Source organism: Coturnix japonica, chromosome 2, assembly GCF_001577835.2.
Source record: "Coturnix japonica isolate 7356 chromosome 2, Coturnix japonica 2.1, whole genome shotgun sequence".
Taxonomy (NCBI): Eukaryota; Metazoa; Chordata; class Aves; order Galliformes; family Phasianidae; genus Coturnix; species Coturnix japonica.
In genome coordinates, this window is record NC_029517.1 from 17,522,307 (window position 1) to 17,536,218 (window position 13,912).

General features: G+C 36.7%; 1 protein-coding gene across 5 annotated transcripts in view; it reads right to left on the reverse strand.

Moving 5' to 3' along the window:
- CACNB2 (calcium voltage-gated channel auxiliary subunit beta 2) overlaps window positions 1-13,912 on the reverse strand; it is a 223,183-nt gene that overhangs the window by 146,786 nt on the left and 62,485 nt on the right. The window contains exon 1 of one of the 5 annotated variants that reach the window (XM_032443075.1): window positions 12,642-12,876. The exons of the other annotated variants lie outside the window; for them this stretch is intronic. Within the exon in view, the coding sequence (XP_032298966.1) occupies window positions 12,642-12,689 (48 nt within the window). The 5' untranslated portion in view covers window positions 12,690-12,876. Of the gene's footprint in view, window positions 1-12,641; window positions 12,877-13,912 lie in introns of those variants that run through there. 5 annotated transcript variants of the gene reach the window in all.

The window sequence follows — 13,912 nt, forward strand, 5'->3', positions numbered from 1 at the left end:
ACATTGGATATTTATAAGAAGAAAATTAATGACATGCTCATGGCAAAGGAAAATTCAAACAATATGTAAATGTAATATTTCAGTGGTATTTGGAATTATTGCATATAATTAACAACGAAAGAACTGAAAAATACTCAGATTCAATATCTGATTATGTCAGTTGCTAAATTATTTTTGAGAACATGAAGTAAAATTATTGAAAGCATAGATCAGTAATCAATGGGAAACCAAAGCAAGCTTTCCTGCAAAGGAAGGAAATGATTTTTCCAAAAACAATTACTTTTTTTCTGCAAGATGCACAGAACTTTTATACAGAAATCAAAAGTACAGTGAATGCACTATGAAAGCTGCTACCTCAAACCTTTTGCATGCATATCTCTTGAAGTATATTTACATTAAATAAATGCCTTCACTGCAATTATTTACTTGAGTAGTTGATCAATATTCTTTTTTATGCCTTACTGTCATAATTACTTGAATGTTTTCCCTTTTACTTTTCTATTCATCTCAAATGTGACTACTTTAGAGCACACACAAAAACAAGAAATGTGCTAATGTGAGACATTAAACATATTTTATATAACACAGCAACAGTAATATTGTATACATATAAGTAAAGCCAAGAAAGAGTGAGAAAAAGGTGGTTGGGGAAACAAAACTATAGTTTAATTTCAACTTTATTTTTGACACTATTAAATACTTCCATCAGCTGATGCTTCTGTCTTTGTCCATCTCTTGTACTGACTGAAACGTCACTGACTGAAAATCCAAATAATATAGACTACAGCAATAATTAAGATCATAAAGCCTTCAGTTACACATCCCAAGTTTTAAAATGATGGGATATTTAATTTATTTGATGTTAGATTGCTTATTTTGGGGTGGATTTTTTGGTATCAGTTAAGTAGATGAATTCAAGACTTCCTAGCACTGATTGAATTTTCTTCTGCATTGCCATTGCACAGCACTGTAAATTATCTTATTACCAAACAGCTAAAATTAGGCAATGAAAATCAGTGATATTTAGAAAAATGACTAGAAGTGTGCAAATGTTTGATACAGAGTTTCATTTTAAACACACAGAGAGGTGTATTTAAATCGATGACATAATCAGGGAAAAGCCTGTATAAATCAGAATCTATTCAACATACCTTCTTGCTGCTCAGGAACAAGCACCATGCTAGGAGGCGAGGATTTAAGAACAAAGATGCTCTAAATATTCTCTTAAAGATGACAGTATTTGGTATTTGGAGACAACGTGTTAAGGAAGATACTAGTTTATATTGCTTTTTACAGCATTTTTAAACCTCAGTTTTATCATCCTTATTTATATTTTCTATAAACAAAATGATATGATGGACTTGTACCTCTGCTTCTCATGTTTTAGCACCTACCAGCAGGGAAGCCAGCAGTGCAGTATGAGCAGCCTGTCCAGAATACACCAAAGGAGTATAACTAATCCTGGTTAAAAGCATGTTTGTAATTAAAGATAATGAGAGACTCTCAAGAGAAAAGACAGAATTGAGGTTAAAGAGAAAGAAAAAAATGTTAATTAAATAAAGTTGTTTGTCCAGGTAATATTTATGTATTACATACATATATTATACTCCTGGGCTGCCAAACACAATCCAATATAATCAAAAGTATTGTACTGGAAAAAGGCCACAAATTGTATCATCTTTCACAGATGGAAATGAATGTTCTGCTAGCAGAGCTGGCTCAGGAGCACATCTCAGTGTGATGGATGAAAGTAATCAGGACCAGCACATGGCAGAGCGATGCTCAGCAATTTGGCTGTGTGGGTAACAGGACTGCTGGGCGGTGTGTGGTGTGAGTGAGACCTGCTGAGCTGAGAGGGCACTGAGTGGGACCAACAGCTTCTGGAAAGTGGAAATATAAATATGTGAAGAAAAACTGGGAGAGATTCTTGTAAGCCCCATAATTTAACATAAATAACAACATTCACAGCGCATAACACTGTGGCTGCAATACATCTTAAATTTAAGCTATCCCTTAGCTCAGGAGAGACTCCTCCATTTGCAGCCTATATAGACTGCACAAACACAAGTAAACTCTATGAGAAAAGACAGAGCTGCTTCAGTCTTCCAGCATGGCTGAGGTGGTCTGTGCTGCTAAGTGAGGTTGGGATGCCAGACCAGGGCTGACAGGAGGCACAAGGGTACAGCCTTAGGGGACTCTTCTGAGATGTCTCTGTTCTCCTTCACAGGAAATGGCAGGCATAAAGGCAGCGTCAGCAATGCCAGAAAATTCACTTTAACAAAGTACATCAACTCCAACACTTGTTTCAATCTCCAGGACTAACAACAGGACATCCTACATAGCCAGTTTGAGAAATACACTAGAGAATTTCTCAAGTTCAAATGGAAAAAGTTAATCTACTGAGATCATGCTAAGAGTTCATATTTATGTGCATAAATTAGCTTCTTATACTAATTCTTATATTAAAAACATTCTATCTAATTTTCTAGGTTGAAATAAAGATATAAAAAGTAATCCTGGGCTTACATGATAAAATAAATTACTTTCCCACCTTCTAGATCAGAAATTCCCATTTTGAGTGATGACAAAGACAGAAGTTACTGTCACTCCATTTGTGATTCACACAACTTTGGACTTGGAGAGTGCTTCATAAACTTGCCACGTACATGAAGAACAACACAATCGCTAAGGAAATGACTGTAAATGCAAGTTTTATTTTGTAGTCTAATTTGTCCTCTTTAGAGTGCTTTCAACTTTGAAGCACAGAAGTACAAAAGTTAACTGCAACCCACAGGCGCATGAACACATGAGCATCATTTTATCAAGAAATCCCTTTGGGTCTCTGTGATCTTGGCAGTTTTACAAAATTCTAATTTATTACTGGTTGAATGGTTCTCAGACTTTTTTTTTTTTCCCAGTGTAACAGTTACAAACTGGCTTTTCTCTATTGCTAATCATCCACGGACTCTAAATGTATTTTTTTCCACAATATGTATGACCTCCCTAATGCAAAACATCTCCACCATCCCTTCGTTATTTTTATGACATCCTAGGAAAACGAAGATCTTTTTCCCCTATAATCATGCCATATCTCAAAGGGACAGAGTCTCACACAAGGACGTGAGATAAAGCTTTGCATATGAAGATGGAGACATTTCCTTTGACTCTGGTAAATGTTTGGCCATGAGTGACAGATCTGAAAGAACAGAACGTACTTCAAGGACCTGTGTCAGAGGTCACTAGTTTTGGAAATGTTTCCTGTCTTCTCTATTCTGTCTCACTCATGGGGGACATGTTCGTACATTATTGTCTTNCTTCAAGGACCTGTGTCAGAGGTCACTAGTTTTGGACATAATATCTCTCATCTATTTTGTGGTACACTCATGGGGGACATGTTCGTACATTATTGTCTTGCTTCCAACCCATACCCGGGACAACCCAACTGCCCAGCAGCTTTCCTATGGCACACTTTATGACATTTGCACATGCTGGACATTTTGGACAAATCGAATATACCTATAAATATGGAGCGAATACATTGGGACATTTGACTCATGACAGGCCTGGTAAGCCATGCCTTATTGCCCAGCCACTTTCTGACATCTAAAATAAGCCAGGTCCAGATAAAAACAAACAGAAAACAAACCTTTCTGAAGCAGACAACAGTTAAAAATGTGTATGAAGGAAATGAAAAAAAATAAATAAATAAAAAATCCTTCTCCAACGAACTTTCCACAGTTTTTCCTGTGTCTCTACTGCACTTTTCCTTTCTTCATCTCTTAACATCAGGCTTTAACCCTCAGTGAGCACCTCTTTTTGCTGAAGCTTTCTGTAACCACCCTGATTGCTGAAGCCCTTTCTGTCTATGTCACTAAAACTGAATCTATTGCCTCCTGATTTACAGAACTGCATAGTCATTCTCCTTATCAAAATAAATACTCTACTGTTTGAATATGATTAGGCAGACAACTATTCAAACTAGTTTATTTTTCAGATCTTTATAACAGCCTAGAGTGGGTCACGACTTGCCCATAAATGCTCTTCTTAGAAATAGTAACATACCTGTTTCAGTAAAATCTTGGGCTTCCAAATTAACCCAATAAAAAACAATTGGAGAGAATATTACGTAATGGATTTACCTCACATATGAAACTGGAAAGATAAGACTTGAATAGGCTCATGTATGACAAAGTTAGATTAAAACAGAGAAATCTTGAAAGAGTTCTGTATGCAATTTACCAAAGAAATACACAATCACAAAATACAAGAAAAGGATTAGCAGAGAAAAAGAAAGGCACTTTAACTGGAATCGTTTCTGGCAAAACAAAAAGGAAATAGAGAAACAATAAATGAAGCAAGAGATTTCTAATGAAAAATAGAGGTAGCAGATGCCTGTCATAGTAGCCCAAGTTCTGCACATGAGCCCATAAAAAGAAAGGGTTATAAAATGTCATAATGGTGAATTGCCAGCAGTCTGGTTATAAACTCTGAAACAGAGTTTACAGAGCCTAGGGAGAGCATGAAGAATCTGACTGCATTTTGCCAGATGCAGAACATCTAGGGCAGAATTCCCATAAAAAGTTTACTAATATCACCTTCAAAATCTTTCTTACCAGAAGCATCATAAAACCCAGAAGCATTCTTTTTTTTGCATCATGCCTCTAATGCAAACTGTATGTTCCAAAGACATCATATGCTATTCAACATAGATGCAGGATTGCAAGTGCCTGCTAGAGCATTTCCTACAGCTGTTAAACAAACCATATTTCAGCCAAGTGAAGCAGCAGTGTGGTTCCATCTAGAGGAAAAATGTGTAAAAGCCACTGATCTCTGATGACTAGTGATGCACGACAGTGCAGACAAGGGCTTGCTACTTGGGGTCTCAGTTCTACAAACCACTTGGGTTGATTATTTCTTCTTTTCACAGCAGTGCTTGCTTAGTTGGAATGCACAGAAAAATACATTGTCAAAATGATCAGAACTGTTAATATATATACCCTAGACTGTCCTGCTAATATCTACATCCACAAATAAAGTAGGTGTGATTAGGAATGTATAGAAAAGTCCTTGGAAAAGGAACCTGTTCTCCATGGTATAAATTACATGCTTAAATCAACCCAAACAAAGACTCTTAGGTCAAATTTAATTGAATCTTGCCTTCCCTAGCAAAATGTTTTTAAGAGTCTACAAAAGTATAAAGTTTCTTTACTGTACATCAAGGTCTGGTGTTACCTCATCATGTATACAAAATGTAAAGTTCCTTCAGTTTCTAGGAGGAAGCAAAAACTTCCATATGTCTTAAATGGCCTGTTCCACACGTACCCTGATTCTCTCCACTTCTTCCTTCACTAACAGAAAATTACCTTTTCTTTCAACATACCCGTTGGAAGGGGACACCTCTTCACATCAGAACCATTTCAAGACCTTTTTCAAAAAAGTTTCTGCTTGTCAAAGCAGCCTTGGTGTGTTCAATATTTCATCATCTTTACCTTTTCTATTGAAATCTATAAGCCTTTTCTTTTTCTTCTACTTTTCCCACATTTCCCTTTCACAATTTATTCACCTTGCTATTCTGATTTGGTAAAAAGATCACTGTCTTTAATGCCTTTCATGCTATCTGTCCTCAGAGAAGTCAAGTGACTCAATTAGCATTATAAGACAGCCAGTTAATTTATCATGACTTCATAGTCTCATAAAGTTTTTATAGAATGCCAACTCATTAAAAAAAAAAAAAAATCTATTAAAATTGGCAAGAATACTTTTTGGTTTTTTCACCCCATCACTGGTCATGAAGAAGGAGCAAGAGAATGAGGAAACAGAAGGTAAAAGACAACATTATATCCAATAAGAATGGGGAAAAAGACAGGAGAGAATATGCATTAAAGAAAAATATAAAAAAAACCTCTAAGAATAAAGGAGAATAACATATTTACAGAGTGAAAATAGCAAAACTCACTATATGAGTCAGGAAAAATGGTGGAAGATAGAAAGACTGTGAGTTGAAAATAAGTTTTGTATGGCTAGGAAAGATGAAAATGGGTTAGTACTTAGGTACAATATTCTCTTAATTTAATTGTGTTTATTTTTAACAAATAGTCATTTATTCAGATTTTGTATACAACTGTATACTTCTATATGCACACTTGAGTAGCAGGATTCTCCTTTTCTCAAAAAATCACTGCCTTATGGAAGTAAGCACCTTGAATCCCTTTTTACCTGATTTATCTCCAGTCACAGTATGAATCACAGTCAGATCTGCAGACAGAGCTTACATGTCCTGAGTCACACTCACTACCTCTAAGAGACTAACTACAGGGTACAGACAGCTATAAATGTAAGACTCACTGTAAATTTGTAACTTATTGTCTAGAATATCACATAGGTTTCAGAAAATAAAGCCATAGCTTTAAAAAAACAACAACAACAAAACAAACAAACAAAAAAAAACCACTGGAAATACAGCTTCAGAAAACTCTAACACCAAAGTATTATGTGCAAAGACAAAGTCAAGGAGCCCACTGGTAGAGGAGAAAAAGGTGATAAAGGAAGCAGATTGGTTTCTGAAGTCTGAGCTTGCCAGAAGCAATGCAAACAATGTCACTACTTTTTATATATCCAAATTAGTGGAGGGTAACAAAATAATATTCCAGTTTAGCAGTTGGTGATAAAATTAATAGTGGAAATACAAAATCATCTTTAACAGATGAGGACAGGATAAAGTAAAAGGTAAAGTAAAAGGTAAAATATACTCTATTTCAGTATACTTTAAACTGTGATATTGCTGCTGACTTGCAGTTTTAAACATTTTTAATCTATTATTCAAGTACAGTTATACTGCATGCAGAATGAAAGAGAGAAGGCCCTTCTTGTCACAATATTTCATCTACCAGGTATATTGTTATATAATTTCACTTCAGAATACATAATAAGCTATAAATGTTCCATTTAATTCTCCCACATGTGAGAAGTTTTTTTTAAAAGAAGCTCCTTTCACCAGTAAATTAAATTCAGAGGTCGTACCTAGGGAATGCAGCAAGAAGAAAGAATTTAAAGGACAAGAAAATGTATTCGTATTTTGTTTCTTTAAGCAAAGGTTCTACAGTCCAGCTCCAAGCTGGAAAAAGAAACAGAACAATTACACAAATGCAGCCACAAGTGTAAAAAATAAGAAATTATGACCACCTAAAAAATAAAAGGTAAAACCCAAATTAACTGGAACATGTAAAGTTTCACATCAATGAATTGGAGCTACAATGGAAACATTCTGGCTTTGGTAATACTCCACAATGTAACTATAAGTGTCTGTTAGACAACTGAGTGAACAGGTGGGCGAGGAATTATAAGAGCAACTTATTCCCCTTTAGTTTGGACAGTGCAATTCCACCTGTGTCTTGGCTAGTTTACAAGACTGGCAGACAGTCTTGTCATTCATGCCATTTTCCCTCTAAATATCACACCAGATTTATTATTGTATTGTTTTTGTCCCATATTACCAATGTAAAATATAACAAAATTTAGGTGGAAAAAAAAATGTAAAAGGGTTTCCAATGGATATCTGAAATATACATTTTCCCTCAAAACCAAAGATTTTGCCCTGGATAGTTTTACATCACTAAGACCCACCCAGCTCCAATGACAGTCAAATCACACTAAAAAGTTAAAGGGCAAGTTTTGCTAAGCCGGTCAATTACCTTAAGGCTTGAATATATGATGTTAACAATAAAAAAAAAAAAGTATTTTGAATTTTATTATCATAAAACCACAATTTCTCTGTTCTTTCTTCTTTCCCAGAGTCTTGTATTTCAATCATACACACAGAAAAGTAATACAAAGGAAAATTTTCATAAAAATAACAGTTATTCAATAACTGCTGTAACTTCTTGAAAACAACTACGCCTTTCTACTATAAGTGGCAATAAGAGCAATAGAGAACAGGGATGGAAAGAAGGTAGGGCTTAAGGTATGGGAGCACAAAGGGCCACAGAAATAGGGCCAGCATGTGCCAAAAACAAGAAGCAAAACCACACAAATGGAATTAATATCAACATAAGGAAAGGGAGTTTGCAAACGTGAAGCAAGATTTCTGCAAGTCAAAACACAAATTGCAGGTAGTAGAGAGGGGAAAAAAAAAAAAAAAAAAAAAAAAGGATTTAAATCTAGGGGAAAAAAAACCAAAAACCCTATAACTCAGCAATGAAGAAGAGATATGGAAGCAGTGAGCAAAAGGAAGGAGGAGAAGAACATCATCTGCAATGATAAAGAATAATCTGCTGAGAAACATGATTAGGTGATAGATGGAGGAGATTACAGTACCAAGAGGAACAGAAAGAAGAAAAGAAAACCCTGTCCAAACTTAAAAAAAAATAATAAAAAGACCAACATTCCCTCAGGAGGTCTAAAGTACAAAGAGTCTTCTGTCTGCATCCTGCTCACTGCTGCAGGCAGAAAGCTCTCCAATTACAGTCCCCACCATTAGAAAAGCATCTCAAACATAGCTATGCCAAGTTCCTTAATTACATTAAACTAAAACACACAGTGCAGGCCATACCATAAATTTCACTTCTTTAAATAAAGCTCATATTGTTTTGGAATGCAGTTTTTAGGGTTGTTTGGTTTTGTTTGGTTGGTTTCATATTATTTTGTAATGATTCTTTGGAAAGGATTATAGTTGTAGTAATGAATACTTGCTTCCAGACATCATCTACATCCTTTATCAAATTAGTTACATATCTGAGAAAAATCTTTTAAATACTGACCCACATTTATTCTGAATGGCCCTTTCAGCTAAATACGTTATTTGATAATTCTATAAGAAAAAATACACAGGAAAAAAAAAACGATATTTCAAAAAGTGAACAAATGACTACAGTTAGAAGTCAAACTACTTCTAAATAAGAATCAAGTATAGAGCTGAGAAATACGGAAAACTGAGTATTTTTAACAACTGCTAATAATCCAACTGGAGTCCAGCCTATGGGCTTGATTATACAGAATATTCTGAGATGCTGACCCTCCTTCGCACCATCTCACTACTCTCTGTTGCACAGCTGTAGGAGTGGCAACACATTTTGTCAGTTGAAATGCCAAGAAGCCTAGGTATGTTCTGTAGTATACTACTGTGTCCAGTGTATTTGGATTTGCCAGTCTTGGGTGCTCCAGCAGTACCTATCAATGTTTCAACTTGTCATAGATAAAAAGTTCATAGTCAACCATCAGTGTTACCATATCAGCATTTTTTCCAGCTCAGTGGGTATGTTGCATCATTGATAGCAGTGGTTGCAAATATGTCCACAGCAGTAAAAGAAGACAGTATGCAAGGCAGGGAAAGAAATCTAGTGGCCAGCTAGTAGCTCTATTCAAAAACATGCATACTCAGGAAGCATCTTGGACTCATCTGAACAGCTTTCATGGTGGTTTTCTATGCACATGCAGCAAGAACAGCTGGGAGCTGAAGACAGCTCAGGACTTCTGAGTGACTTCCAGCAGACTCCAGCTTTTGATGGTTGCAGCAGCACATGGGTGGGTTGACCTAATGTCTGAAACCAAAAATACACTGGTCAGTCTTCAGGCTCCAGTGCACTTGGATGTTCTGTAACAAGACAGCAGTCAGAGCTGCAAGAACATTTTTGGGCTACCTACATTTAGCACTAATGTTTTTGACTCTGCTTTACTAAAGAAGACAAGATCGTCTGCTCGTAGAGCTCCACAGAGCTACTCCTCTTTCCTACCTAAAATGGATTCTATTTGATAAATGGCATGGCTCCATTTCACAGACAGATCTAAAAGGAATACCATTTAGATGTTCAGAATTACCTCCAGATTTCATCATGTGAGTACTAACATACAGCCATAATGTCCATATTACACACCCTACTTTTCAGAGCTGCAGATTGTGCCACAGACAGATCACAGCCTCTACAAACTTGATCACTCAACCACAGAGAAGCTGACAGCACAGGCACGGAAAGACTGGAAGCTCTTGGCTACAGGCTGTGTAAGGAACTATGCTGAAGAAAGAGCAAGAAAGCGAAAGAAGAACACCTGAGACTAATTTAATCTTGTTCATGTTATACTGCCTGCACACCATAGAATGGCAGCAAATGTTGGAGAGAAGTTCAGGATGGATACGTCCCATCCAGGCCTCCAAGTTTAGCCTTGTACAGGACTAATCTATATGCACTAATCTGACACTGGGATCATAGCAAGGTAAGAACATAGCCATCTCCTCTTCCAACTTCTCCTTCCAGAACGCTGGTCTTCCAAATGGGAGTCCACATAACTAATTGCAGTGATTTGTCTATTCCTGACCAAAAAGTCCATTGAAGGGATTGAAAATATCTAAAATCTGTACTTTTTTTTTTAAAGGTCTGGATCAGCAAAAGCTGGATTAGTTGAAAAAAATAGGTAGACTTGGTCACACATTTCTGAATGCACAAATACAATATCAACACCACTTTTCAAAAACAAACAAAAAACTAAGTTGGATCACTTTCCACCCTCATTAATAGTCAACCTAAGAACTGTAAACTAATAACCCAGAATAAAAGTCTGATTTTCTCCTTAGTGAGTCAAACATTAATGAAAAGGGTCATATCTTATCTCACATTAATTTCAGTACTTTCATCCCAAAAGAATCATCCAGGATAACCTCAATTAGCCCAGTGCCATGGGGAGCACAAAAAAAAAAATAATTCAATAATAATGGATTTGGATAATCAAGGATTCAAACAACAGAGAGAACTTTTATTTGTAATTAAGTAATTTGAGAACACGGTCATCTTCCACATAAAGACCAAAAAGATCAAGGACAAACTCCATTCCATTTATCCTAAGCAAGATGAAGGATTCTTTCAGTACCCAGTAGGAACTGATGCTAAAGACACTTGGAACACCCTGAGGTCTATTTGCATAATACCCTTGGTACCACAAGTATCACAGAGTAAAGTACAAACGCTAGTATTATGCAAGACACTTGCTAGGCATCTTTCACCCCACTTACCCTCAAACACTCAAAAAGTGACACTTAGAGTCCATGGAGTTTAATATGTTTAGTCTGAGACTAAACCTGAGTGGACACCTATGTGGTTCATGAATCAGCATTCAGCCTGCAAACACAAATACTATATTCTGTCCCAATAATGCTACTCACAGTGGTTGGTGCTACCTCTAAATAACAGTAATAGATAGAAACAGAAGGTTGGGTGATGCCTCTCAAGGCGTCAATGTTTTCACATGGCCCTGAACTCCACTGGCATGGGAGAACTCATAAGTAAGTGGTTCCAATGCATTCACATTTCAATTTCTTCTAAATGATGGCAGTAACTACAAATATAAGTTATATAAAAAAATTCACTATAGAGATCCAACTTTTGATATTACATCAAATTGTTAGTTAAAATGGACTAGACATTGAACTTATCCAAAATATTGTACTGTTTACATTTTACCTGTGACCAAATATCTCATCTGAATCTCCAACCTTCTGTCTGCTTTTTACACAAAGGTATCAACTGTTGCATCAGTAGGAACAAAACACATCCGAAGTCAAATCAGCTCTGCAAAATCACTATGGCCTCACTGACCTTTCTCATTGTTTACATCTCTGTAATACGTTCCAGCACAAGAGATACATTCCCAATAATTTTACTCTCTCTGCCAAGCCCTAGTATTTGTATTTAGATCTCACTTATTAATGACCTTGCATTCTATACAATAGCTTTCTATGACAGAGAGAAATGAACTGGGTATTCCAGAAAACAGAACTATTCCTCCATATATATATATGCTCTTTTCTTGTGCAACAAGCTGCATGTTGCAAATACTCAGCAATCTCAATTTGCAGCTTAGCCACATCACTTTAACCTCCTGTTTCTTATCACACCTATCTGACAACTGAATAGCAGAACAGAAAAGGAATGTTAAAACATAAATGAATTACTTAGGAGATTATCACGCCAGCTGACTATGGTTCAGGCATATTTCAGCTAACAGCCAATCTTTTTCATTACTAATACTTAAGCTTTGGCGCTGTCCCTCCTTGTGGAATTTATTAGAGACAGCCATTTTGCAATACAGAGCAGTCTTATCATATCAGAGTATTGAAATACCCTGTTCTGGAAAGCAAATAAACCATGCAGACCATCAGGCCATATCTTTGTCACTCTGCTACTGCTCTTTTTAAAAAGAACTGCCTCACAAGAGGATTTTTACGTTATACACAGTCTTTTGTGCAATTACTGTGCCAGCCTATGTTATATTGATTTTCAGTTGTTATATATGGGTAAACATAGATGACCTACTCTAATGACTCTACGTACACAGCTATTACCAAGAAAAAACACCACACAACTAAACAAAAAAAATTCTGAAGAGTTAGAATTACAATCTTTTAACACTGTAAGTTACTCTGACATGAAATACATCCACGGTATGAATAAGTTCTGAAAAAATAAATGATACTCCCACTTGTAAAAATGATCTTTTTGTCTCCGTGCTGTAAAAACTTATTTCACAGATGCTTAGCACTCTGGCTGGTGGTTAAGATATATATAAAAATATCTAACTGAGCCATACTGTACCATCTAATATATTACGAGTTGAACATACAAGTTAGCATTATACAAATACAAATGGAAACTTACATAGGAAACCCGTACTCGCCGTCGGTGCACCAGCCCACAGCACTGCATGAAGAGGACAGCAGGCAGCAGTCAGTGTGTGGCTTCACCAAGCTCCAGGCATCCCTGTCTCCTCTGAGACTCTGTCCATCTCTCCTCACTTTAAAGCCCCAGGTGAAAGAAAACAGGTAGAAAAGCCTGCAGGCAGTCACCCTCCAGCTCTTGAGCTGTCCTTCTAGTTTATCTCGAAGATGGATGAAAGTTACTTACTCTCAGTATATCAATCTCTTCTTTTTAAGATGATTAAAAAATAATAATAATAATAAAAGCAGAAAAAGCTACGACAACAACAACCCAGAAGCACGTCTTTATTTCCTCAGCATGCAGTTATTACAGTGGAAATCCCATATTCGTACACACCTTTCATAACACGTGGCATAAGGCTTGTACCAACCATTCTGAACTTAGGCAAGACAGGCGTAGCAGAGTCCTTGGATCTCAGAGTGCTGCAACACCCGGCTCTCCGAAGGTGCTCCTGCTGCTGCTGCTGCTGTTCTTGTTGCTGCTGCTCTTACAGCTTCCTTCCCAGAGCACAATGTAGCAGGAGCATCCTTGTTTCACTGTTACCTCTGTTCTATCCTGGGCATATCCAATTTGTTATTTATCCCTTCTCAACAGCCTGAAAAAATGACGGAGTCTAGACTTGAATTCACCCTGGATCCTCAGGACTACAGAACCAGCCTCCAAACAGTCAGATGCTCTGTCTGGCAGTACGTGTTTCACATGAATCGTCGGCACGGCTGCCGAGTGGCCTTACTACCTGGCTCACAGCACAAGCTGATGCTGTGGCAGGAAGAACTTGAGAGGGCACAAAACTCAGAATATATAGGTACTATGCTTAGACTGTGGGATTAACACACACCTCCCTCATCTGTTTTTCCTGAAACACTGACAGACATAATTAAATACTTCGGTAATTAAGATTTATGGATAGTGTTTTTGAAAAGATAAAAATCATAAAAAACAGTTACCCTTAAAGCAATCAGGGAACACATCTGAAATCAGGTCATATTAAATTAACCTGTTTATGATCACAGGTCATCATTTAGGCAGGCATAACTCTTCTTCTTGGAGAGACTGAATATTCCAGTATTAACGTAATAGGTTTAATAGCTGTATTATATTTTAAAATTAAATCCTTCAGTACTTTATGGCAGTGCTCTGAGAGCACTGTCTCAAATGTCTCCAGAACTGAACATCTCCGGTCAAACAAATACATGATTCACTTACTATTT